Source organism: Mauremys reevesii, linkage group 4, assembly GCF_016161935.1.
Source record: "Mauremys reevesii isolate NIE-2019 linkage group 4, ASM1616193v1, whole genome shotgun sequence".
In the NCBI taxonomy this organism is placed as follows: Eukaryota; Metazoa; Chordata; order Testudines; family Geoemydidae; genus Mauremys; species Mauremys reevesii.
In genome coordinates, this window is record NC_052626.1 from 140,898,599 (window position 1) to 140,925,558 (window position 26,960).

The 26,960-nt window shown below is 50.0% G+C and overlaps 1 protein-coding gene across 1 annotated transcript; it reads right to left on the reverse strand.

The window, feature by feature from the left end:
• Nucleotides 1–16,192: 16,192 nt before the first annotated feature.
• Nucleotides 16,193–17,601, reverse strand: APLNR (apelin receptor). Its single transcript, XM_039537824.1, has one exon. It carries the CDS (start codon nt 17,315–17,317, stop codon nt 16,193–16,195), a length of 1,125 nt encoding a protein of 374 aa, XP_039393758.1. The 5' UTR covers nt 17,318–17,601.
• Between the last annotated feature and the right edge of the window lie 9,359 nt (nt 17,602–26,960).

The window sequence follows — 26,960 nt, forward strand, 5'->3', positions numbered from 1 at the left end:
ACAGCTATGTCGGGTCAGGGCTCAGACCCAGGAGTGGCAGTAGTTCCCTAAAAGTGAGGGGGTCACCGACGCCTGAACCATGGCCCTGCCCACCATGCTGCCACTTCCCCCAAGGCCCCACCCCTGAACCACTCCCCCAAGGCTCCACGCCATGTGCCTCTCCCACCCCACCACAGTCCCATCCCCTGCTCACTCCTCTCCATCATCTCCCCCCCATTGCTTGCCCTATTCCAGTGCCCCTGATCAGCCCTCTTCCTGTCCCTCACCAGCATAGCTACACTGGCAGAAATCTGCGTTGCTGACATAGCCTCAGGGAGGAAAGACTTTGTAGCTCACTCTCTAGTTGGCTGGGCCAGCAGGTGCCAACCCCTGCACATTTACAAGAGAATCGCTGCTTTCGAGACTGTCTCGGTGCATCTCAGCCTCCTGCTGGTATCTGAAGGACAACAAATCAATTTGTACTTTTTGTTTTGTTCATGCTAATTGATTTGTGATTTTAATTAGTTAAATTAGCTAACTTTTAATGATAACACCTTACCCTTACACAAGAGTTTTTTTCATCTGTAGATCTCAAAGCATTTGACAAAGGAAGCTGGTATCATTATCCCCATTGTGCACATCGAGAAACTGAGGCACAGGGAAGGAAATGATTTGTTCAATATCACCCAGCAGCAGAGTCAAGACTAGAACCTAGTCCTCCTGAAGGCCTGGCCTGTGTGCTCCCCACTGGGCAACACTACCTTCCTTCTTAGCATATACGCAACATGCCTCAGGTGGCCTGTGACCAGGATTAATCACTGAATTTGGGCCGCTACTTGGATCATTAGCTTCCCCGGTCCAGGCTGGGTATTGACGGGGAATGGATGTGAACGCTGATCCATGCCACTGTTGCTAATCCTTCTCCCTCCCCCCACTCAAATCTCAGAATAGGTGGTATTTTTCTAAAAGCCCTGGCTCCTGGAATGATGTGATTCTGTTCAAGTCTCAGGTTTAATTTTAAAAAGTAATTCGCTCCTAGCCCTCTGGGGAGGAAAGCTTAAAAATTCGAGCCTCAAAAGCTCAAATCCCGAACGACTGACTTTGTTTGAGTTGTTCTGACTCAACACTGTCCAGTCTTTAGGGCAGGGACTGTCTTTTTATTAGGCACTTGTAGAGAGCCTCACATTAGAGCCTCTTTCTTTTTTTTCTTGTAGAAAATGTCCAGAAAAACATAGGGGAAATCATTTTCATCTCAACTTTCCACAGCAAATTTTTACTTTTCATCATCAAAAAAAAAAGAACATTTTCAGTTAAACCCACAAAGCGTTCAGGTTTTCAGCTGACCAACCCTCCAGTTGGTCCAGAGACAAGGGAAGTCGGGCAATATATTTTATCGGACCAACTCTGCTGGTGAAAGAGACAAGCTTGCAAGCTGCACAGAGCTCTCCCTTAGGCCTGACAAAGGAACTCATAGTGTTGCAGTTAAATATAAGGTGGAACTTCAGTGTTTTTCCACAGACAGGAAGCACTTTTTGCGCAAAAAAAAACAACCCTCCAAAAATTAATTTAATCAAAAACCTAATTTTCCAACAAAAACTATTTTGACAGAACATTTATCATCAGCCCTGCCTAGTATAATGGGCCCCTGATCCATGACTAAGCCCCCTGGCAAATAATAATATTAATCGTGGTCACAAAGATGAGAAGCTGGCTGGGGGCTCTCACAGTATAAACCCATCTTGCAATAAACTATTTCTCAGCAGCAACTCAGAAAGGTCGCCCTCTCCCAACCAATTCAAACAGGCGGGAAGCCGCTGCCTAATTGGGATTCCTTGCTGAGAATCAGAAGTCTCTCTCTCTCTCTCTTTCCCTCCCTCCCTCCCCCACTTTAAATGAGCAAACTGACTGGAAAAGCAAATGGTGTTCCCTCTGCAGAATTAAGCACAAACCCGCCAGGAACACAAACATTATGCAAGGTCACTCACCCTCAGTGCCTTCAGAAATATTTGTAATTGCTAGATTGCTACCGAGCTATTGAGCCAATCTCTGAGGCCCTTAACTTTTTCATATCATAGAATCATAGAATATCAGGGTTGGAAGGGACCTCAGGAGGTATCTAGTCCAACCCCCTGCTCAAAGCAGGACCAAGCCCAACTAAATCAACAGAAGTGTTGGTGTTTCAATAGCCTTAATTATGCATTAGCATGGGGTTCCCACTCCCCACCCCCAACCTCCTCCCTGCAATTAATACACCAATGTTTAGTGGTTAAAATGTACTTTAGTTTAACTCCAGCACTACTGAGTCTGTAAGAGTTACAAGCTGTTTCATGTATGTGGATTTAAGGGAAAGACATAGGACCTAGCAAAGAATTAAGAGGTGACACTATCTGTAAGTACCTACAAAGGGAGAAGATTTCTGACAGTAGGTGGCTATTAAATCTAGCAAACAAAAGCATGAGATCTAATCAGGGCCGGCTCCAGGCCCCAGCACACCAAGCGTGTGCTTGGGGCGGCATGCCACAGGGGGTGCTCCGCTGGTCGCCAGGAGGGCAGCAGGCGGCTCCAGTGGACCTCCCGCAGCCGCGGGACCAGCGGACCCTCCGCAGGCATGTCAGCAGGAGGTCCACCGGAGCCGCGGGACCGGCGACCGCCAGAGCGCCCCCCGCGGCGTGCCACCGTGCTTCGGGCGGCGAAATTGCTAGAGCCGCCCCTGGATCTAATAGCTGCAAATTTAAGCTAGGTCTACTTAGGCTAGAAATAAGGCGCATTTTTTAAAGGGGAAGGGAAGGCTTGACCATTGGAAAAACTTGGCTAGTAACATGGTGGATTTTCCATCGCTTTAAGTGTTTGAATTGTAGACGTGAGCAACAGCAAGCCAGTCCCATCTCTGTGCCTCAGTTTCCCAGCCTGGGCACATCTACACTGCAAAAAAACAAAAACAACCTCCCCCTCCCCGCAGCACCAATTCTCATGGCCCAGCTCAACTGATTCAGGCTCTCAGGGCTCAAAACAGCAGTGTAGACGTTACCGCTCAGGCTGCAGCCCGAGCTCGGAAGCCCAGCAAGGCCACGTGGGTCTACACTGCTGTTTGTAGCCCCATAGCACAAGCCCTCCCGTGTGACCCAAGCTCTGAGACTGGCTGCAGTTGTGGGGTAGCAGGGTTTGCAGTGCAGACATAACCCCCGTGTGTTATCTCATCTGAAACCCTAGGTCAGCACTCAGGGCAGCCAGCCTCCCCTGCCACCTGCACAGCCATGGCTACGCTGCTCTTTTTAGCATGCTAGTGTGACCGAAGCTAGGGTGGGTATGTCCGCCTGGAAATTACAGATCCAGTGTAGCCATCCCATTGCGGGTGAGCAGAGGGTAGAGCAACCTTTACCAGGTGATGTGCATGAGGGGTGAGGGTGGGGGGGTGCATCAGTTGCCCCTGAAGTGTCTGCTCTGTGGCTACACAAAGATCTCCCGGTGCCAAGTGATGTCACACGTAAAGAGAGCTCAACCCCCCCGGGGCACCTCCCACCCTCACTGGCCTTTGTCACTGCCCAGTTCAGACCTACTAGCCTTCCTTTCCTGCTGCAGAGTTCAGTCCTGGCTCTCTGAGCTCACCTTGCCTTATTAGGCTGCTCAACTGCATCCCAAGGACACGTTTTCCCTTCCCACCGCTATCTTTAGTCGGTTTCCACAAACACTTTTCAGCCCTTGTTTTTCAGCTCAGCTGCCTAAAAATAAAAAGAGCTTGAATTAGCCCAGCACGTAGTCATTCAGCAACACTGAAGCTGACAAAAACAAAACATAAACACCCCCTCAATCCCAGCTTTCTCCTGCAGCCACCGCCTGCCTCTTTCCACCCCAAGGAGCGAGGGGAGGCCAGCAGACAGTCTCACCCTGAGAGCAGAGACTGGGACAGCTGGTTCCGTTCTTCACTCTCCAAGTGGATGAGTCACTCTGCCCCACCACTTCTGTGCCTCAGTTTCCCCTCTGCTGAGTGTGACAATTTACTTCAGCAAAGGGTAAGAGCCAATCAGGGAGGCAGGATGGCCCACTGGTTAGGGTGGCCAGCTGAGTCTCAGGAGATGTGGGTTTGATTCCCTACTGTGGCACAGGCTTCCTGTGTGACCTTGACCGGAACATAAAAATGGCCATACTGGGTCAGAGGAGTGGCCCATCTAATTTCAAGTCTAAACTTCCTGATAGCCATTTGTTCTTGTGTCCACTTTGGTACTGAGCTTAAGTAATTCCTCTCCCTCCCTGGTATTTATTCATCTGATATATTTATAGAGAGCAATCATATCTCCCCTCAGCCTTCTTTTGGTTAGGTTAAACAAGTGAAGCTCTTTGAGTCTCCTTTCACAAGGCAGGTTTTCCATTCTTGGATCATCCTAGTAGCCCTTCTCTGAACCTGTTCCAGTTTGAATTCATCCTTCTTAAACATGAGAGACCAGAACTGCACACAGTATTCCAGATGAGGTCTCACTAGTGCCTTCTATAATGGTACTAACACCTCCTTAACTCTACTGGAAATACCTCACCTAATGCATCCCAAGACCGCATTCACTTTTTTAACGGCCATATCACATTGGCAGCTCATAGTCATCCTGTGATCAACCAATACTCCGAGGTCCTTCTCCTCCTCTGTTACTTCCAACTGATGCCTCCTCAGCTTATAATAATAGTTCTTGTTATTAATCCCTAAATGCATGACCTTGCGCTTCAAAAATCTTCACAAACCAAATGTTCAGTGTGATCAAACCCATTTTGTTTCAGCAATTTCAAAACATTTTGGTCCAATTTTGACCTCTTTTTTTGTTTAGCCTTTTTTAGCATCAATAAACTTTCAAAACAAAATGTCCTTTCAAAACAAAAAAACAACACTGCTTTTCATTTTAAAAAAAGGGTCAGACCAGAGCACTTCAACCATTTTGAAATGTTTGCCTCCCACTCACCATTTTTTTAGATCAGGGAATCCATCAAAGCCTCTTGTGCAAACAGTTGCAGTTTCAGGAAATCAGTATTTTTCAGGGGGGAAAAAACACATGGAAAAAAAAACCACACTTAAGGAAAATATGAGCATGCTGGGGAGAGTCCAATCCAGAGGAGAGCAACAAAAAGGCTAAAAAGTCTAGGAAATCTGACCTATGAGTAAAGGGTGAAAGAATTGTATGTGTTTAGTCTAGATGTGAAATTGCAGAACTGCTAACTGTGATATGTAAACTATCATTTAAATCAGCTTCTGTACCAAATGATTGGAGGATAGCTAATATGATGCCAATTTTTAAAAAAGGCTCCAGAGGCAATCCTGGCAATTACAGGCCAGTAATCCTAACTTCAGTACCAGGCAAGCTAGTTGAAACTATAGTAAAGAACAAAATGATCAGACACATAGGTGAACACGTTTGTTGGGGAAGAATCAACATGGTTTTTGTAAAGGGAAATCATGCCTCACGAATATACTAGAATTCTTTGAGGGGGTCAACAAGCATGTGAACAAGGGTGATCCATAAAAGCAGCAAAGAGTCTTGTGGCACCTTATAGACTAACCGACGTTTTGGAGCATGAGCTTTCGTGGGTGAATACCCACTTCGTCGGATGCAGTGATCCAGTGGATATAGTGTACTTAGATGTTCAGAAAGCCTTTGACAAGATTCCTCACCAAAGGCTCTTAAGCAAAGTAAGCAATCATGGGATAAGAGGAAAGGTCTTCACATGGATCAGTAACCGATTACAAAGGGAGAAATAAATGGTCAGTTTTCAGAATGGAGACAGGTAAATAGTGGTGTCCCCCAGGGGGTCTGTACTGGGACCAGTACTGTTCAACATATTCAAAATGATTTGGAAAAAGGGGTAAACAGTGAGGTGGCAAAATTTGCAGATGATACAAAACTACTCAAGATAGTTAAGTCCAAAGCAGACTGTGAAGGGTTACAAAGGGATCTCACAAAACTGGGTAACTGGGCAAAATGGCAGATATTGATAAATGCAAAATAATGCACATTGGAAAACATAATCCCAATTATACATATAAAATGATGGGGTCTAAATTAGCTGTTACCACTCAAGGAAGAGCTCTTGGAGTCATTGTGGATAGTTCTCTGAAAACACCCACTCAATGTGCAGCGGCAGTCAAAAAAGCAAACAGAATGTTGGGAATCATTAGGAAAGGGCTAAAATATCATATTGCCTCTATATAAATCCATGGTTCGTGCACACCTTGAATACGTGGTCGCCTCATCTCAAAAAAGATATATTTCAATTGGAAAAGGGCAACAAAAATTATTAGGGGTATGGAACAGCTTCCATATGAGGAGAGATTCATAAGACTGGGATTTTTCAGCTTGGAAAAAGGTGACTAAGGGGGTATATGATAGGGATATATAAAATCATGATGGGTGTGGAGAAAGTAAATAAGGAAGTGTTATTTACCCCTTCACATAGCACAAAAACTAGGGGTTACCAAATGAAATTAATAAGCAGAAGGTTTAAAACAATTGAAAAGAAGTATTTCTTCACACTACACATAGTCAACCTGTGGAACTCTTTGCCAGAGGATGTTGTGAAGGCCAAGACTATAACAAGGTGTCATAAACATATAGCTAAGGGTGGCATAAAATCCCTCCTTTACCATTAAAGTGTTAAGAAGCTCAAATAGCCTGGTTGGCGCCTGACCAAAAGGACCAATAAGGGGAGAAGATACTTTCAAATCTGTGAGGGAAGGTTTTTGTTTTGTTCTCTTTGTGTGTTTTCTCCGGGTCAGCAAGGAACCAGGCCAGGGAAAATACATCTCCTAAAGCCATATCTGAACTAAACATCTAAGATTACAAATTGTAAGTAATAGGAAGGAAATGCATTAGATTATCTTTTGTTTTAGCTTGTGAATTTTCCCTAGGTTAAGAGGGAGGTATTCCTGATGATTTTTTTTTTGGTAACTTTAAAGTTTTGCCTAGAGAGGAATCCTCTTTGTTTTGAATCTGATTACCCTGTAACATTACCTGCCATCCTGATTTTACAGAGGTGCTTCTCTTACTTTTTCTTTATAATAAAGTTCTGCTTTTAAGAATCTGATTGGTTTTTAGTGTCCTAAAAACCCAAGGGCTGGTCTGTGCCCACTTTGTTAACCTATTTGGTTGCTATATTATTCTCAAGCCTCCCCGGGAAAGGGGGTGAAGGGGCTTGGGTGGATTTTGAGGGAACAGGAATTCCAAGTGGTTCTTTTCCTTGAATCTTTGTCTAACTCACTTGGCGGTGGCAGGAATACCATTCCAAGGACAACGAAGAATTTGTGCCTTGGGGGAGTTTTTAGCCTAATTTGGTAGAGATAAGCTTAAGGGGTCTTTCATGTGGGTCCCCACATCTGTGCCCCAGAGTTCAGAGTGGGGAGGGAATCCTGACACAAGGTTTAAACAAGAACTAGATAAATTCTTGGAGGATAAGTCCATCAGCTATTAGCCAGGATGGGCAGGGATGATGTCCTAGCTTCTGTTTGCCAGAAGCTAGGAATGGGCAACAGGGGATGGATCACCTGATGATTCCCTGTTCTGTTCATTCCCTCTGAAGCACCTGACATTGGCCACTGTAGGATGACGAGATACTGGGCTAGATGGACCTTTGGTCTGACCCAGTATGGCCGTTCTTATGTTCTTAGAGAAGAAAAGGCTGAGCGGGGACCTGATAAAAGCCTTCAAATATGTAAAAGATTGTTATAAAAAGGACAGTGGTTAATTGTTCTCCATGTCCATTGAAGATAGGACTAGAAGTAATAGGATTGGGGACTGACTAGCTAAGCAGCAGTTCAGCAGAAAAGGACCTGTGGATGAGAAGCTGGATATGAATCAGCAGTGTGCCCTTGTTGCCAAGAAGGATAATGGCATATTGGGCTGCATAAGTAGATTGCCAGCAGATCGAGGGAAGTGATTATTCCCCTCTATTTGGCACTGGTGAGGCCACATGTGGAGGATTGCGTCCAGTTTTGGGCCCCCCACTACAGGAAGGATGTAGACAAATTGGAGAGAGTCCAGCGGAGGGCAACAAAAATGATCAGGGGCTTGGGGCACATGACTTACGAGGAGAGGCTGAGGGAACTGGGCTTGTTTAGTCTGCAGAAGAGAAGAGTGAGGGGGGATTTGATAGCAACCTTCAACTACCTGAAGGGAGGTTCCAAAGAGGATGGAGCTCGGCTCTTCTCAGTGGTGGCAGATGACAGAACAAGGAGTAATGGTCTCAAGTTGCAGTGGGGGAGGTTTAGGTTGGATATTCAGAAACACTATTTCACTAGGAGGATGGTGAAGCACTGGAATAGGTTACCCAGGGAGGTGGTGGAATCTCCATCCTTAGAGGTTTTTAAGGCCCAGCTTGACAAAGCCCTGGCTGGGATGATTTAGTTGCTGTTGGTCCTGTTTTGAGTGGGGCATTGGACTAGATGACCTCCTGAGGTCTCTTCCAACCCTAATATTCTATGATTCTATGATTAATCTGCAGCAAGAGAGATTTAGGTTAGATATTAGGAAAAACTTGTTAACTCTATGGTTAGTTAAACACTGGCTTCCAAGAGAGATTGTGGAAGCCCCATCACTGGAAAATTTTAAAAGCACATTAGACAAACACCTGTCCAAGATGGTCTAGGTTAGACAACACCTGTCTGAGATAGTCCTGCCTTGGAGGCTGGATTAGATGACTTCTCAAGATCCCTTCCAGCCCTAGATTTCTGTGATTCTAGATTCTAAAAAATCCCAGCCAGCTCTAGTACAAGCTCACAGCCTTTCATAGCCCTCCTAGCTTGGTCTCTCAGCTGAGGTTTATCCCTCAACAGGCCTCTGAATAGACCTTCTGTCCACACTCAGGTTGCTCTTATATTCCCCAGCTAGCCTGATTTCTAATCACATGCTCCTGTCATGTGACCCCTGGACTCATTCCCTCCCCCTGGGGAGGTGGGCTAAGCCTGGAACAAGAGAGGCTGAGCCCCACACACTTAAAGGGCCAGCTCACCCTGTGACACCATCTCTGGTGATTTGATGGGGGAGCTGGTTGGAAATTTTTCTTTGACACATTTTCTTTCGAAAGGAAAATGCTGTTTTCATTGAAAGCCAAACTTCTGGAAGATGGATCCATTTCAATGAAAATTTCCATGAACAAAAAAAAATGGCAAAATGAAAAGCTTTCATTTCAGAATTTCAAAACAAAATCCCCCAAATCCAAAACAAAATTCAAAACTTTTCCAAAATAAAAAAAATTGGGGGAAATTCTGTTTCATGGGAAATTAGGAAAATATTAGGGTTTGTTACAGAATGAAAAGAAATTTCAAAAGGTCAAAATTTCCTATGAACCAGAAATTCCAAGTTTAGGCCAGCTCTGTTTTTATTGTGTCTCTCGTGACTTTGGGTGACCTTCTTAAAGCCTGTGTTCCTGGAGTCATGTTATTATGTGAGAATCACAGCTTTCCTTTTTAAAAGTGAGATTTGGGGCCCTTGTGGTTGAGGAGAAGCAGCTTGAAAACATCCCACCTTTCCCCCAAAAAGCCGAAGACAAAGTAAAGCAGCATTTATGATTTTTAACAGCTGATGATTACTACGCCAATCTTGTGATTTTTGTACCTGGCTCATGCTTTTCGAATGGCTGGGATTGGCAACATGGCTTTGTTGCACAGTAGCTCTCAGCTACATTTGGCCTGCGCTAATTGTCTCAGCTGTACCACTGGAGACACTGAAGAGTCCTCTGCATATCTGACACAGTTTGCAGTTTCTGCTAACTGGTCTCGGGATTGGATTGCTGGGGAGGGGAAGGGGACTTTGGGCCAAAACTGAGGGGCTGTGACATTGTCTGATTAAAATAGAATTATGCAAGGCCTTAATTCTACCACTGTTATATAATTGGAACGAATCTTATACGAAGTGTAACACATGGCCAGAAAGGGTTAAACAGCTTGGTGGCTAACTAACCCGAAGTGACCTTTAAAGACATGCTAGAAAGGTATGTGAATGGAAATTGGGGCCATTCATGCTAAATAGGCTAAAACTTTGAAATGCAAACTTATATTGTTAGAAGTGATCCTAATTGTGTGTATCTTTAATGCTAGCCCTGTGAACAGACACTTCCTGTCTGTCACTATAGCTACACTATGCACACGCTAAATAAATAACTATAGCTACTAATTCAGAGATAAAAAGGGAATATTAACATTTAGATGAACCTTGGGTAATATAATGTCATTATCTATATGTCTCTTTGAAGTTTGTAATAGGCTGGCTAATGAATACGTTGCCCTATGTTAATTTGTGTCACTATTGGTGTTTAGAAAGCAGAAGGTTACATCAAAAGCCTATTGTTTAACCAGGACTGTGTGGTGAAGTGGATGCTGGAACACTGTATCAAAAGATCCTTGGGTCATGATCCTGTTCATCTCAGATCTGCTTAAGGTTTCATGCAGGGAAAAACTAAGCCACACAGATTGAGATCCCAGTTCCAACTGGATCGCCCTGAAATATAAGCACTGGACTCTAACCTATGAACTATTTCTGAAAGAACTTTTTGCAGCTACAAAGCTCACCATCTCTGCGGTGAATCTGAATCTTAAGAATTGAACTCATGTCTGTATGTATAACCATGCGCTCTCTCTCTTGTTTTTAAATACATTTTAGTTTAGTTAATGAGAATTGGCCATAGCATGTATTTGGGTAAGGTCTGGGACATTCCTGGGAGGTGATGTGTCCGCTCCTTTGGGGTTGGCAGAACCTTTTCTTATATATGATGAAATAAGATTTTCAGAAATCCTCATATTTGACTTGGGTGCCTGGATGGAGGCCTGAGGTTGGATCACTTTAAGGGAATTGTGTGGTTTGGACTTCTGAGTCACCAGTAAGGCAATAAAGCAGCCGTTTTATGCTGGCTCGGTGAATCTACGTATTGAAATATCCACCAGCTTTATGGGGATTGTCTGCCCCATTCTCTGCAGTTCACCCTAACTGAGTGACCACAGGCTGGCCCCCACTGGGACCCCAGTCACGGGGCATTGGCAGAGCTGTGTGCATGGGGATCCCAGCACTGGAATTGCAGGGGGGCTGCAGGTCAGGATTGAGGGGCATCAGCAGAGTTGTGCCTATGAGGCCCCCAGCACTGGGATAGCAGGGCAACGGCAGCTTGGGCTGGGGCTGCATTAGCTTAGCTTTGATAGAAGGAAACCAAGTCATTAGGACCCCAGTCAGAGGGTGTTTTCTTGCCATTACTTGTGGGTTGGGATTGGACACCTGGGAGCAGTCTCTGAAAAGCCTGGCAAAAGCTGGGGGTGAGGGGACACGTGGATCCACTTGCAGATCAACTTTCATTTTGCAAAGAACCCCAGTGGTGGGTGTTGATGCTTCTTGCGGTCAGTATCCTAAGGCGATGCCAGAGCTGTGATTGGAGGGAACACACTGACAGGCTGTAGGCAAATCCCGCGGAGCAGAATGAGAGATCTACGGGCACCCACGCAGACATGCATGAACACAAACAAAGGGCCAGCTCTGGCCATGTGCATTTCCACACGAAGACACAGACTTGCTTCTCTCCACGTGAGCTAGACAGAATGGCTGTTTACACACACACAGAAACACGCACACAGGCAGATTGACACAGCGGGGACACACAGAGGAGAAACACAGGCCAATATGCATGCACACACACACAGGCCGACACACCAGGAGAAGCAGTTCACATGCATCCCATTGGGGAGTGGGTCTTACAGGTCCTCTGTTGTGCCAAGCTGCGAAAAGCCTGAGTTGTCACAGCTCCTGGGGAAGAAGATTTGGTTCTTTTGCTCAGGCTTGAGCAGCCCATGATTTTAGCTCTGGAGGCCCCTGGTTTAACATCACATGTGGGCAGCTGTCACTCACATGCTGACCTACATGCTACAGCACTCATGTGCGTGTGTGCCCTCAGACACAGACATGAAGGCACAAGCTCACAGACGCACAAACATGTGTATGCCAATTCCTGCACACTGCTACAGAGATGAGATCGTTCACACGTACACCAACACACATGTACACCAACATACATGTATGCTAACATGCACGGACAGACACAACCAAAGAGAACCAGATGCCAACACACATTTATACCAACATACATTCCTGGACACACACAAACAGAAGCAGATACCAACACACATGCACATTGACACATAGAAGCAAACACTAACACATATGTACACCAACACACATGTACACCAACAGGCACGGACAGACACACACAGAGAAGCAGACACCAACACACATATACATAACACACATGTACATCAACATACATGCACATAGACATACAGAAGCAGACACCAACATACATGTACACCAACATACCTGCACGCACTGTAGACACCCTCACATGGACACAGTGCCTGCTCAGAAGTAGGAACCAACACATACACACACATTGACAGCCATGTGCCCACAAATACCCCATTTACTGCACAGACTAGGGGTCCCCTCCAGAGCTTTGTGCCTCTGCCAGCTGATTCTGTCCTTTCCCACCATGAGGGAAAGCTGCTTCTTCTCTGTCCCAAGAATTCTCCAGCAGGTCTGGACAAGCAACTGGTTCTGGTCAGAAAAATGGCCCAGGATCTGGCTTCTCCTGGGAGTACACCCGTGACTCTGCCCACAATCCCATCCCAGCCTGCGTGTGCTCCCCACCCCTGAGCAGCTAAGGGGCACTTTAACCCACACATGTTTGGGGGGTCGATTGACCAGGTAGGGCCTTCTGCTCTTCCCCTTCCCTTCCCCCCGCAGCCTCCCACCCACTAGGCCTCCACATCTGGTTTTCATTTAGCAGCTCCACCCAACAGCAGCTCCTGAACAGCTGTTCACTCCCGGTTGTAAATTCATGGAGCCGTCTGGCTTTGCAGGGACGTGGCAGGACAGATTAAACGGTGGTGACACACACATACCCCCATCCAGCTGTCTCCTTCCCCTTGTCTCTCCTCCCCACCCTTTCTTCCCACTCTGTGTCCATTATCCTCCGTCTTCACCATGGTCATTCCCCCATCTCTGCCCCCCACCCCATCTCTGCTCCCCCACCCCAACATTGCCCCCTCCACCATCTCTGCTCCCTACTCCCCTCTGGTCTCTTCCCCCCTCCCTACCCCCTTTAATCCCTTTCCCATCTCTGCCCCCTTTCCCCACTTCTCCCTCCCCCCATCCTTTGATCACACGCACCTAACCAGGATCTCCGTTAACTTTCCCCCAGGGCAGTTACTGAGCTCACCTGACAAGAGGCATTTAGTCAAGACCCATTTATTCATCATACACAACAACTGCCTGTTGCATCGGCATGACAAGAGGCGGCCCCCGTCTCAGCAGTGACCCCACAGTCCGAGGCGGACCCCATAGTTCAGAGTTCTGATGGGGCAGCCCTTGCAGGGGTTGGAATCCCAGAGACGCCCCCACAAGCTGTGAGGCTGCTCCCAGGCCAGCCCAGAACAATATTTGGCCTGGAGATCTCGCCCGGGGATCGTGGCCTCTCTTCTGTCACCAGATGTCCACTTGGAAATACAGGTTGCTTGTGGGCACTGGGGTCTTCCGAACCGTGAAAGCTGTGTCCCAAAGGCGAAAAGGCTGCGGATGACCTGTTTTTACCCAGGCTCTAGTTCAAATGGAGCTACCCTCCCTCCCTGGGACACCTTCTCCATCCTCAGTGGATCCATAGCGAGCCGAGAGTCTTCACCGTTCCCCCAAGGGCTGGGTCAGGTCAGGGACTGCTCTTGTTTGCCCAAAGTCCCTCCAGAGCCCTTATGGGTGAAGAGGGATGCGGCCACAGCACATCAGCCCCAGGCCTTATTCTAGCATGGTCCTGAGAGGCAGCGTGGGTGGGTGGCCCAGCAAATCCACTGCATCCTACTGGAGCGGCTGCAACCACAGAGCTTTCCTGTTGCTGTTCCACCTCCTGCTCCTCTGCACTCATTGGTCGCTAGCCGACCTGGCCCTTCCGTCCCCTTCCCTCGCCCTTCAGCCCCTCGCCCAGAAAAGGGACACATGGCGAGAGATGCAGCCCAGTGACCCACTGGCCCCTCCCCTGCCACAGCCCAGTCTGAATAGCAAAACTGCCCACCCCTCGCTCCCCACAATGCCCTTCTTACACAGCCTCTCCCATAGTCCATCGGACTCAGGGCATGGACAGTGAGTAGAGCCGTGCCTGGAGATGCTGGCAACCTGGGTGCTATTCCTGCATCTGTCCTCTTAGGTGATTCTGGGCAAGGCACTGCCTTGTGCCGTGCCTCAGTTTCCCCACCTGGTACCAACCTACTTTGGGAAGCACTTTGCAATCTGCTGATGAGAAGGGCCCAGTATTATTGTCAGGGGTTGGTTAACAAGCAAGAGCAATATATATCTATATAGCACCCCCGCCTCCGCAATCAAACCAAAGCCCCTCCTTCCAGGGAGGGCAGTTCCCTGCATGCTCATCCTCTGAGCTGCTTTGGAGTTGTGGCTGAGGCTATCTGAGCAGAGGGAAGAAGGCGACATGTGAGCCTTGACCCTCGTTAACCTCCTCACAGTCTTTTTTTGACATGTGGGTGAAGGCGAGCAGGTGAATAAACACAGGACCATGAGGGAGCAGCAGCTTGGATTTCAAAATCGGGGTGGGGGACCCTCCTGCCCCCAGCCCCTCTTTTTCCTCCATTGTGAGATGATTTCCTCCTCCTCTCACATCATGGCTGAAGTGGGACACATACGCCTTCCCCCCCACACACACACCACACAACACAGAGCCTGGCGTGGCTGTGGGGCCCACACTCACCCCCAGATGAAACAAGCCCAGCGGGGGATCCTGGGTGGGTGGGTGATGTAAAGGAGTGGGGCTGGGTGAGGGGACGGTGGCTCTCAGTAAAGGGAATGTATGTGCCTGGGGGAGGGGGGCGATCCCACTGGCCCCACCCAGCTGGGGGAAGAATTGCTCCCAACACCTTGTGAGTCTGGGTATTGACCGAGGCATTAAGAGAGAGGGGGAGGAGGGCGTGGATGGGGGTGGGGGTTGCAGACTCTTCCTCCTCCTCCCCTCACCCCACCACAGCAGACAACGGGCAGAGTGAATTTTCAGGGGGGCAGGAGCCAGTGTCTCAGGAGAGGCAGCAACAGCAGCCAACTGTTCCCTCCAGCCACGAGACACTGTGCAGATCAGGCTCACTCTAGAGGCAGGAGGGCGTTAGGGGGTGGTTATTTGGGGGTAGTCTTCCAGCCCCCCTTCTGCCCCCCCCACACCAAACCAATGCCACACCCCCAATGCCCAGCCAGTGCCCGGGGCTGGCCCTGCCAGCCCTGGGGGGTGGGGAAGGCGGTGTGCGGGGGAAGGGCCGGGAATACAGAAACCCTTCATCCCTGGGGCTGTCTGCCTCCAGGTCATGAGCCCTTTAGCGCAGGGGTTCTCAACCTTTTTCTTTCTGTGGCTCTCGTAACGTGCTATAAAAACTCCACGGCCCGTATGTGCCGCGACTGGTTTTCTGCATGTAAAAGCCAGGCTGGCATTAGGGGGTAGCAAGCAGGGCAATCGCCCAGAGCCTCAGAGGGCCCTGCGAAGCTAAGCTGCTCAGGCTTCAGCTTGAGGCCCGGTTGGCAGGGCTCGGGCCAGTGGGGCCTTGGCTTTCTGCCCCGGGCCCCAGTCAGTCTAATGCTGGCCCTGCTTGGCGGACCCCCTAAAACCTGCTCACGGCCCCCCAGGGAGCCTCGGACCCCTGGTTAAGAACTGCTGCTTTAGGGTACGTCTACACTGCAGCTGGGGAGACAGATAAGGCTAGGTCTGCGGGAGCTAACGCCCTAAAAATAGCCATGTGTGGCCATTGCAGAGTGGATGGCGGCCTGGGTAGCCACCCAGGCACAAGCCTGCCAGAGCTCTTGGATCCATCCGTGGGTGGGTAGGTCTGGGAGGCTTCTCCCAGCCGCAGTGTAGACGGGCCCCTAGCGGACAGTCCGTGCCTGGAAGGGTTGCGCTGAGTTTCTGCGGGGTAGCCACGGGCCTTGGGAATGCTTTATCTGCACAAGGCCTGTGGCAAGGGAGAAGCAAATCCAAGAGCGAGCTGGAGGAAGAGAAGAAGGAGAAATGGAAGAGGTGGTGAAGGGTGAAAGCGGGAGACAGCGATGGAGAGAGAAAAGAAAGTATGAAAGAAGGAGTGAGAGAAGCAATGGAAGACAGAGGGACAGCAGAGGAGGACTCACTCTACCTGATGTCCCCAGAGGGAGGGGTCCATGTCATCCCCCTTCTCTTAGCCTCGGAGCAGAGTTTCCTGCCTGCCTGGACCCAGTTTCTCCTGTGGCAGCTCCCCACCCTTTCCCTGCAGGTTCTGACTGTGGGTAGAGGAGTAGCTGGCTGACTTGTCCTTGCTGGACCCGGGCCAGCGCCCCCTGCTGCAACACAGGACAGCGGCACAGGCCTGCCGGAAGCGAGGGTCAAAGAAGGCATAGAGGAAGGGGTTGAGGCAGCTGTTGATGTAGGCCACACAGGTGCAGTAGGGGTGCAAGTTATTGAGGAAGGCATGGAAGCCGCAGGACCAGGGAATCACCTCCAGGTCCATCAGCACGTAGATGGTCTTCACCAGGTGGTAGGGTAGCCAACAGAGGGCAAAGGTGGCCACCAGCACGATGATGATGCTCAGCAGTCGCTTCCTCTTCCTCAGCTCCTCGCCGCGCTCCTTCCGGAAGTGGTCGGCGATGGTGCGGGCGATGAAGAAGTAGCAGGTCAGCATGACGACAAAGGGGATCACGAAGCCCAGCATGGTGGAGGACAGGCCCAGCCCCGCCTCCCATGCCCCCTCAGTCCCATTGGCCACCACGCCTGAGTAGTCCATATAGCACGTCACTTTGGTTTCTCCCGGTAGCACCGCTGCCTGCCGGAGGATCATGGCTGGCAAGGCAAAAATGGCCGCCAAGGCCCAGAGGACAATGGTGGCCACCAGCCCACTGGCCCTCCACCTCAGCTTGGCATTAGCCATGGGCCGCACGATGGCCAAGTAGCGATCAATGCTGAGGCCCATCAGGCAGAAGACGCTGGCGTGCATGTTGACGAAGATCAAGTAGCTGCTGAGCTTACATGTGAAGGAGCCGAAGGGCCAGTCGTATCCCAGCCAGGCATAGGCAGCCCAAAGTGGCAGGGTCACTACAAAGGTCAGGTCAGCCATGGCTAGGTTGGCAATGAAGGTGTCGGCCGAGCGCCGCTTCTCCTGCCCTCCCCGGAAGATGGTCCATAGCACCAAGCCATTGCCTGTGGTGCCCAGCAGGAAAACCAGCAGATAGATGGTGGGGAGGAGCACCAGGGACGGGCTCCATTCCTCGTACTCACAGTCGCCCGTCTGGTTCTCGCCATAGGCTGCCCAGTCCAGCTGCTCCTCCATGCCTCAGGGATCCCAGCTCGAAGGGTGGGAGAAGGATGCTGGGAGAGAGGAGTTTCTTCTGGCCCCAAAGGTTTCTCAGACTCTGCGGCTTTGCTGGGACCTGGGTCTATGGGGAAAATGTTCTAAGTCCCTCTGACTTCCCAGCCACGTCCTTGCTCACTCAGCTCATTTCTCTTCTCTTCTCCTTCCTTCCTTAAGCCTCAGACAGATGTGGCCAGAGCCCTCCCTGCTCTCTGTCTGTCTCTCTCTGTCTCACACACAGGCAGCTGTTCCTTCCTCCTGCCCGTCAGTCCCTGAGCCTTGTGTCTAATTAGAATCGTTAAGTTACAGCCCCTTCCCCCTTCTTCCCACACCCACCCCTCCCCTTCGCCTCTCACTCAGCATCCTCAAGGCCAGCAGAGGAATTGGCTCCTGAGGTGCTGGGCAGGGCAGCTCGGGCAGCTCTTTGAATCCAGGAGCCCATGCTGCCTGCCTGTCTCCGTCCCCACCTCCGTGGGTCCTCAGATCCAGGGCTGGAATGTGGACTAAAGCCAGCCGGAGCTGCTGGGGGGCAGCGAGGGGGGTGGGTCAGTGTGAAATTTCACAGATGCATTTAGCAACCCCACTAAAGTGATCGGCCCTGTCTGTCTGCCGGTCCCTCTGCTGGTTCCAGCGTTCACTTACAGGAGTTTTACTTTACCGGCATGGCAAGGGAAGTTGCCAAAGCAAATATCAGCCCCCTTTGGTCCCATCTGTGCTGCACAACCAAAGACTTGGCTGTAACACAGTGGCCCTTGATCCCCTCCGAATAAACCAGGGGGGCTCCGTTCTGACTCAAGACACACCGTTTGCTTTTGCAGTGCACAGAGGAAGAAACCATGTATTTGCCATGCTCCTGAACATGCAAAGAGCATTGCTGCAGCACAGCCCAGGGACATGATTCAAACGTGGCCTGCCCCTATCCACAATGCAAGAGCAGACGGAGTTCTACCCACGTGCTCCTGTGTTGTAACGGCCTCTCCGAGCCTGGGAAAATCTACAACGGAGGTGGGCTCGTTAGGAGCGTCTGCAAGAGCGGCAAATCATGCCACGTGAGATTAGAGCATTCGCACGGGTCTGTGTGTAACTGGTACACTATTGAATGTCCACAGCACTTCACCCGTCTTTAGTCCCCTGACTGCATGCAGCAGCACAGTACACAGGAAATAGTACATTACTGGAGCTGGTCCATGCTTTGAGATGGATATTGAATAACCAGCAAGGGGGGGTCCTATGTTATTTTAACATTTTTGTTAATGAGCTGGAAGGAAAGATAAAATCGTCACTGATAAAGGTTGCAGATGACACCACACTTGGGGGAGGGGTAAATAACAAAGAGGACGGGTCACTGATACAGAGTGATCTGGGTCATTTGGGAAATTGGGCGTAAGCAAACAATATGGCGAAATGGAAGTGAAATGGAAATACATACACCTCGGAACAAGGAACGGAGGCCACACCTACAGGATGGGGAATTCTATCCTGGGACTCTGTCCACCGCGATCCCCAAATCTTTTTCAATCAGCTGAGCTCCCAGTGTGAGACTGTGGCCAGAAGGGCTAATGCCGACCTTAGATGCATAAACAGGGGAGACTTGAGTAGAAGTCAAGAGGTTATTTCACCTCTGCATTTGACTCTGGTGCGACCACAGCTGGATGTACTGTCCAGTTCTATTGTCGACAATTCAGGAAGGATGTTGATACATTGGAAAGGGGTCAGAAAAGAGCCACAAGGATTATTAAAGGATTGGAAAACCTGCCTTATAGTGATAGACCCAGGGGCGGCTCTAGCTTTTTGGCCGCCCCAAGCACGGCAGTCAGGCAGCCTTCAGCAGCTTGCCTGCGGGAGGCCCCCAGTCCCGCGGATTCGGCGTGCCCACCACCGAATTGCTGCCAAATCCGCAGGACCGGCGGACCTCCCACGGGCAAGCTGCCAAAGGCTGCTTGGCTGCCACCCTCACAGGGACCGGCAGGGTGCCTCCCACGGCTTGCCACCCCAGGCACGCGCTTGGAGGGCTGGTGCCTGGAGCCGCCGCTGGATAGACCCCAGGAGCTCAGTCTATTCAGCTTAACAAAGAGAAGATTGAGGGGTGACATGATCGCAGTCTGTAAGTACCTACATGGGGAACAAATATTTAATAATGGGCTCTTCAGTCTAGCAGAGAAAGATCTAACATGACCCAACGGCTGGAAGTTCAAATCCAGACTGGAAATAAGGGGCACATTTTGAACAGTGAAAATAATTAACCACTGGAACAATTTACTAGGGGAGAATCTCCATCACTGGCAATTTTCCAATCAAGATGGGCTGTTTTTCTAAAAGCTCTGCTCTAGGAATGATTCTGGGGCAGGAAGTCAGACTAGACCATCACAATGGCCCTTTCCGGCCTTGGAATCCATGGAAAAGCTACAAAAAAGATTGGAGGGCTGGAAAGCTTGCCTTGCCATGACAGACTAAAGGAGATAGAATCTTTTTAGCTTCTCCAGCATCAATCTGTAAGTGCCTAGGGAGAGAGAAGGCGCAAGGGCTCTTTCATCTAACAAAGGCGTAACAGGAGCTAATGGCTGCAAACTAAAGCTAAGCACATTCACATGGGAAACAAGGTGCAAACGTTTAACAGTGGGGGTAATTAAGCAGTGAGACAACTCACCTAGGGATGTGGTGGATTCTCCATTTCCTGGAGTCTTTACACTAAGGTTGGATGTGGGTCTAAAAATTCATTTCCTCACAAGATATTGAGATCAATGCAAACATTACGGGGTGGGATTCTATGGCCTCTTTCCTATAGGAGGTCAGACTACATAAGAATATGAATAAATACCTAGCTCTTCGCGTCATCCTCATTTTAAAGATGGGGAAACTAAGCCAATCACCGTGCTCCCTTTTGGCCTTCACCTCTATGGGCCTTTGAATGATTGGGGCACTGTGGGACAGTGGCCTTTTAAGCAGCATGCAAGCTAGTTCACCAGCACTTTTCATCTCCCCAATCACTGTCCTATGACACACAAGCACAGGCTAAAAACAAATGTGATTTAGGTTTCTTTGCAGCAGAACTAACAGCCCAAAGCCCCAGCAGTGTGTGGGTGGCAAATTTGTGTGGAGACATTCAATGTGCTAAAGGTTAATAAACTTATCTGGCAGGACAAAACCCTCCGGTGTGGCTGATGCCCAATAGTTTAAGTGTGCACTAGGCATGGTCAGTGGTAAGTAACTTTTATACAATGGGTCAAATTTATTCCTCAGCTATCCCCATAGATCCCCATTCCGGTCAGTGGGGCTGCACAGCAGTTTGTATCCTCAAGCATTTTTGATTCAGCAGCTGAGGCTATCATGGATTCTGGGAATGCGTCTGCTGCCGCTTCCCTTTCTCCCAAAGTTCAGTGAAGTTTTGGTCCCTGGCATTTTACTGGAGGAATCTTTCATTTGGCCAGGCCTTTAGATGGTATAAATTGGCATAGCATCTAGGGAGCTGCATCACGTTACCCCAGTTGGTGATCTGGCTGTGACACTCTGTACCTCAGGGGAACACCCGGCCTGCATCCCCATGTTCGGCCTTATAATATGATTGTGTGGTATCCAATGCAAAGTTTGTCATATTGCGTGATCATTCCCCTCTATTCGGCATTGGTGAGGCCTCATCTGGAGTACTGTGGCCAGTTTTGGGCCCCACACTACAAGAAGGATGTGGAAAAATTGGAAAGAGTCCAGCGGAGGACAACAAAAATGATTAGGGGGCTGGAGCATATGACTTATGAGGAGAGGCTGAGGGAACTGGGATTATTTAGTCTGCAGAAGAGAAGAATGAGGAGGGATTTGATAGCTGCTTTCAACTACCTGAAAGGGGGTTCCGAAGAGGATGGATCTAGACTGTTCTCAGTGGTACCAGATGACAGAACAAGGAGTAAGGTCTCAAGTTGCAGTCGGGGAGGTTTAGGTTGGATATTAGAAAAGCTTTTTCACTAGGAGGGTGGTGAAGCACTGGAATGAGTTACCTAGGGAGGTGGTGGAATCTCCTTCCTTAGAGGTTTTTAAGGCCCAGCTTGACAAAGTCCTGGCTGGGATGATTTAGTTGGAGATTGGTCTTGCTTTGAGCAGGGGGTGGGACTAGATGAGCTCCTGAGGTCCCTTCCAACCCTGATATTCTATGATATTCTATGAAGGGCTATGTGGAGGGTCGCAGTGAGGCTCTGAGGCTAGCATAATCCTCCTGGAAGCACGGGACTCACAAAGACAAGGTCGGAGCTCTGCCACAATAAGAATTCCTTTGTTAAATTGATGAACTCATATAAGCTTGCAGCGTCCAGCAGGCATAACTGGACACTGCAAGATGGAGGTTCCTAGGGTTGTGTCTGGGACCAGAGATATTGGCTAGTGTCATTCGGTTGCACAATCCAAGCAATGACTGGCCGAAAGTGCTCATTCACGTAGCTGGGAGCAGATTACATGCCAGAGGCTGTGCGTGAACAGCCCAGGAGTGGGGGTTCTCACAGCAGAGCAGGGTAAGGCTGGCTCCCAGAGTCAAGGACTGGAGTGACCTAGCAGATCACCAGGCCAGATAACACCAGGGGAACATCACACTGGCCCATTGATGTCAATAGAGCTGTGCTGATTTACACCTACTGGGGATCTGACCCGCTGACACCAATAGAGCTATATCTGATTTACACCAGCTGGGGATCTGGCCCCACTGAGTCTAATCATCCAAGGAAGCATCCGATGGTTTGCTCAGTGAAGGGGAAATGTCCCACAATTTCTCCTCTGGTTTGTTGGTTAAATAATCTTAAATCCCCCTTCAGTACGACTCCAGGAGCCTTTGGTGTCTCGGGTCAAGTTCCCCTTTGGGATCCTCGACTCCCCAGTTGCTGAGAGTCTGTGTTTCCCGGATACCACAGAGGGAAGCTAATTGTTCGTGGCCCCAGACATCCCTTGGGTTGTTGTCAATATACTTATTTAGCTGTATGGAAAAGGAAGCAAGGAGAGGTGCCTGCCCGGAGCCCTGGGCACCCTGCCATCACTGAGATACACAAACTGTGCACACGCCAGCAGCCCCTCCCTGGGACAGAGCCAGCCTCCTTCACTCGGGCCAGGTCTCTACGAGGAAATTAGTTCTGTGTAACTACATCACGTGGGGAAGGGGGCGGGGTGAAAAATCAACACCCCTGACCAACGCAGTTATACTGACCTATGCCCGGTGTGGACAGCTAGAATTCACCTGTTGACCTAGCTCCCACCTCTTGGGCGGGCGGAGTACCTACACCGACGGGACAGCCCTTCCCACCGGCGTAGGTAGCATCTTTGCTGCAGCATTTTAAGTATAGACAAGCCCCAAGTAACAACCCCAGAACCCCAGCCCACCTCAGACCCTCTCGGCAGAAAGAGTCACCGTGACTTCAGTGGGCAGTGGATCAGGCCCTATATTGCCACCCTCTTCCAATGCCTGCGAAAAAGAGACTTCCTCAAGGTCAATCAATTCAGGCGATTTCTGAATGTCCTGCCGAGAGCCCTCTCTCTAGTTATGGTAACGATACCTGGCTCTTATATAACCTGTATAGCCTAGATCTCAAAAGCACTTTATAAAGGAGGGCAAGATCATTTTGAAGGGGGGGGGAAACTGAGGCACATATAGAAAGCCGTGACTTGTCCAAGATCCCCCAGTAGCTCAATGGCAGAGGCAAGACTAGACCGCAGGTCCTCAGAGTCACAGTGAGCTGCTCAAGTCACTAGCCAGCTCAGTCTCACCCTGTATCATTGTCCATCCTTATGCAGAGGTCATCCACCAACACAAACATCAGTGAGGCTTCTGCACAGGCACTGATAGTGATCTCAGCAGCTTGTGGTGGGTTTTTTCTCTTTCCATCTCAGTATCCTCTGTGCTATGTGTATCTTGCATATCTGGGCGGGACCTGGGAGCAAGCTAGCTATCTGTTGTGGTTTTTTATCTGATCTTCCCAGTATCTCTCACTTCTCTGTGTGTGTTTTGCGGGTGTGTGAGATAACAAACGGGCTGTCTGCTCCCATGGCTTCCCTCCTGTTTGGGAGATGAACCTTTGTGTGTGTGATAGAACCCTGGTAGTGTACTGCCATCAGAAATGGACAAGGGAAGTGAAATTCTCAAAAGCTTTAGGAGCCTCAATTCCCCAGGACATTCAATAAGTGCTTAGGCTCCTAAGTCACTTGGGCCCAGATCCTCAAAGGTATTTAGGTGCCTATCAGAATTAGACTCTTTAAGTACCTTTCTTGTCTCTGGGCCATAGAGCTTGCCTGCTCACAAAAGTTGTACCGCTTTAACTCTATCAGTATAGCTATACCTCCTCTATAGGACTTTTTTTTTATCCATCAATCACACATGGGGAAACTGAGGCACAGAGAGGGGAAAAGTTACTTGCTTGAGGTCACCTGAAAAATCTAGTGGTAGCACTAGGAATTGAACACAGTTTCCTGAAGCCCAGGGAAGTGCTCCACCCACTATGCCCTAGGCTGTCTCTGTGTAAAGAGCCCATACTAGAAGTTGTACCTATGTAACGATAGCTGTTAAAAATTGCCCTAACCGATAGAGTCACATCGATTCAAAACTTGCAGGTAGAGCAGATCTGAGGCACTTCTGAAGTTTTTATCCAACAATCTTAAATGGAACAAGAGCATAAAATCCTACTCGCTGGCATGACGAGGCTGATGTATCCTGTATTGGATGCGCCCGGAAGCAATACCTGTACCAACTTGCACCCGGTGTGTGAAACAATACCTGGTGTCTGGGTCCTTTACTGAGCTGGGTAGCCATGTGATTCAGTTGCGGGGGAGACCACGAGCCAGTTTGCAATGAACTCATGAGGACACCAGTCAACATGGGCAACGTTAAGCAGTCACATTATCCAGCATAGCTCAAGGGTGACAGTATAGCCTAGTGGGTGGAACACTGGCCCTCAGGAGACTTCTGTTCTGTTTCTAGTTTGGCTGCTTGGGGACCTTGGGCATAGCATGTCACTCTGTGCCTTGGTTTCCCCACCTGTAAAATGGGGATGATAACACTGGCCTCCTTTGTGAAGCATTTTGAGCTCCACGGATGTAAAGTGCTGTAGAAGAGCTGCGTATTACCATCTCTGCTCTTCTTTTCTCAGCCTCTGGGCCAGAGTCTATCCTGTTCTAGGGCCTGATCTGAAGCGTATTGAAATCAATGGAAAGATTCCCATTGACCTCAGTAGGCTTAGGATTGAGCCCTCGCTCTGGTGCAACCCGCCTGGACTCCATAGCAAGGGCATTGGAACCTTTGTAGAGGGCAGGGGCGGCTCTAGGCACCAGCAAAGCAAGCACCTGCTTGGGGCAGCCCATTTGCAGGGGCGGCATGGGAGCTGAGAACCAACAGGGGGCTCTGGGAGCTGTAGTTCCTTGGTTAGCTCCCTGCCTATAGAGCCAGCCCTGGAGCAGGGAAAGAACTATATTTCCCAGCATTCCCTTGGCCACTACCAACTGGAAAGGAAGGAGGGGGACCTCATGCAGCAGCGTGGTGTAAGTGCTGTGAATGGTAGGGAGACCATATTTTAACATTAAAAAAACAGGACACTCCAGGGGGAGGGAAGCCCCACGCTGCCACCATCCACTCCCTCCGACTGCCCCCCACAGAAACCCCAACCCATCCAACCCCCTCCCTCCCCCGCTCCCTGTCCCCTGATTGCCCCCTCCCAGGACCCACGATCTCCGGGCCGCTAAAAGTCCAGTGGCACAGCAGGGTTCAGGCAGGCTGCCTGCATGCTGTGGCCCCACGCCGCTTCTGGAAGTGGCTGGCTTCTGGCACGTCTCTGGGGCCCCTGGTTGGGGGGGGAGGAGGCACTATGTGCTGCCCCCACCCCCAGTACCATCCCTGCAGCTGCCCAATGGGAGCTGCGGGGGCAGCACTTCTGGGTGTGGGCGGAGCACGGAGACACACTGCCCCCCATCCCCCAAGGGTGCGCAGAGATGTGTCAGCAGCTGGCCGCTTCCGAGCGGCGTGGGGCCATGGCATGCAGGCAGGCAGCCTGCCTGAGCCCTGCTGCACCACCTACCAGGAGCCACCTGTGGTAAACACCTCCCGGCTGGATCCTGCACCTCACATCCCCTCCTGCACCCCAACCCCCTGCCTCAGGTCAGAATCCCCTCCCACACCAAACTCCCTCCCAGAAAGAAGCTAATATAACAGCTGTTCTAAGGTAAGAAGTAGGCTATTTTGAATTAATTTAACTATATTCTACATGTTTTAAGACTGAAATGTAACCACAGAACGGCTTTATGTTAATTAAAAGGCAAATTTAGTATAGCATTAAAAGCCTCGATGGCATAATTGTGATCATTTTGTTTTAAATTAGAAAAAAGACTTGTATCCAGGGGCCCCACAAAATCTAATAGCCCCAGGCCCACAGGAGAGTTAATCCAGCCCCGCCCATGAGCTGTGGCTAGCGGGAGGCCATTAAGCCTCCCAGGCTGTCAACCCAGCACTGGGTTCTCCTGAGCGTGGAACAAACGTCCCGCAGGTTTGCATGGGAATCGGACGGGATGGGCTGTGCCTTTGGAACAACTGCGGCCCACTCAGCTCCCAGGCCGGCCAGATCTTGCCCTCCAGCAGAGGAATGGGAGAGCAGGGAAACAATCCCACAGCTGGCCCCTGCCCTCCCCTATCCCCCAAACCCTCGGCTCTCAGCAAAAGCACTGAAAGAGGAGGCAACTCGTGGCATGATTCCACCTCTCTCCTTTCTAGCAGGGTGGGACCATCCCCTTGCTCGGGGCCCATTAGTCTGGTTCCTGGGACCCATTAGTCTGGTTCCTGGGGAAGTTGCTAGGGGAAAAGACTCCCCATAAATCTCAGGCTGGTTCCCTGGATCCTCCTCTTTCGGTTCACAAAACCAGTATGGTGGTGACACAAAGGGCCTGTCTACCTGGGGACACTATTCTGGAATAGAAGTGACAACTCGGGGAGCTACTCCGGCCAGTTTCCCCATGTAGACAAACCCTGATTTAACTCCAGGTGAAGAGAAGGGCTGTGAGAAAGAACGGGAGCCAGGAAGGATGGGCTAGGTGCTCAGGATGTGTCTACACTGCAAAACAGAAAACAAAAAACCCCTCAGGTGTGTTCTTAGCTGGATGGGGTTAGCTACCTGGGGGTGAAACAGCAGCGAAGGCAGAGCAGCTCAGCTTCAACCCCAGGCTCCCCTGTTCGCTTGAACTCCAGCTGCTAACCCGAGTTAGAAGCCACTTTGCTGCGTCTCTGCGGCTAAGCCCAGGCCAGGTAAGAACACCCCGTTCTGCGACTCAGTGAAGGGACAGAGACAATGAACAAATGTCCCAAGGAGATGGTGGAGGTTACGGTCTCCCCTTGTCCGTCTCCAATTTCACTTTCCCGCCCCCACCACCTGTCTCACATAGGTCCCTTCCCAGGGCAGCTGACATCTGTGTCCCTAACAGCTGGGGGCGAGGGGGGTTATCGGGAGAGGAGAGGGGAGAAGAAAGACAGGGGCACTGAACAGTGCTGGGGAGTGGGACCAGCTGGCTCCTTGCTTACCCCAGCCGCCCCTTCTTTTTCTCCTTCTCTCTCTCTCTCCCTCTCAATCTCTCCCAGCTGTCTCTTTCTTGCAGACACAGGACGCCCTTCCCCCTCCCT

Bases quoted from the DNA above. Each gene is read 5' to 3' on its own strand.
- APLNR (XM_039537824.1), bottom strand. From the start codon at position 17,317: ATGGAGGAGCAGCTGGACTGGGCAGCCTATGGCGAGAACCAGACGGGC.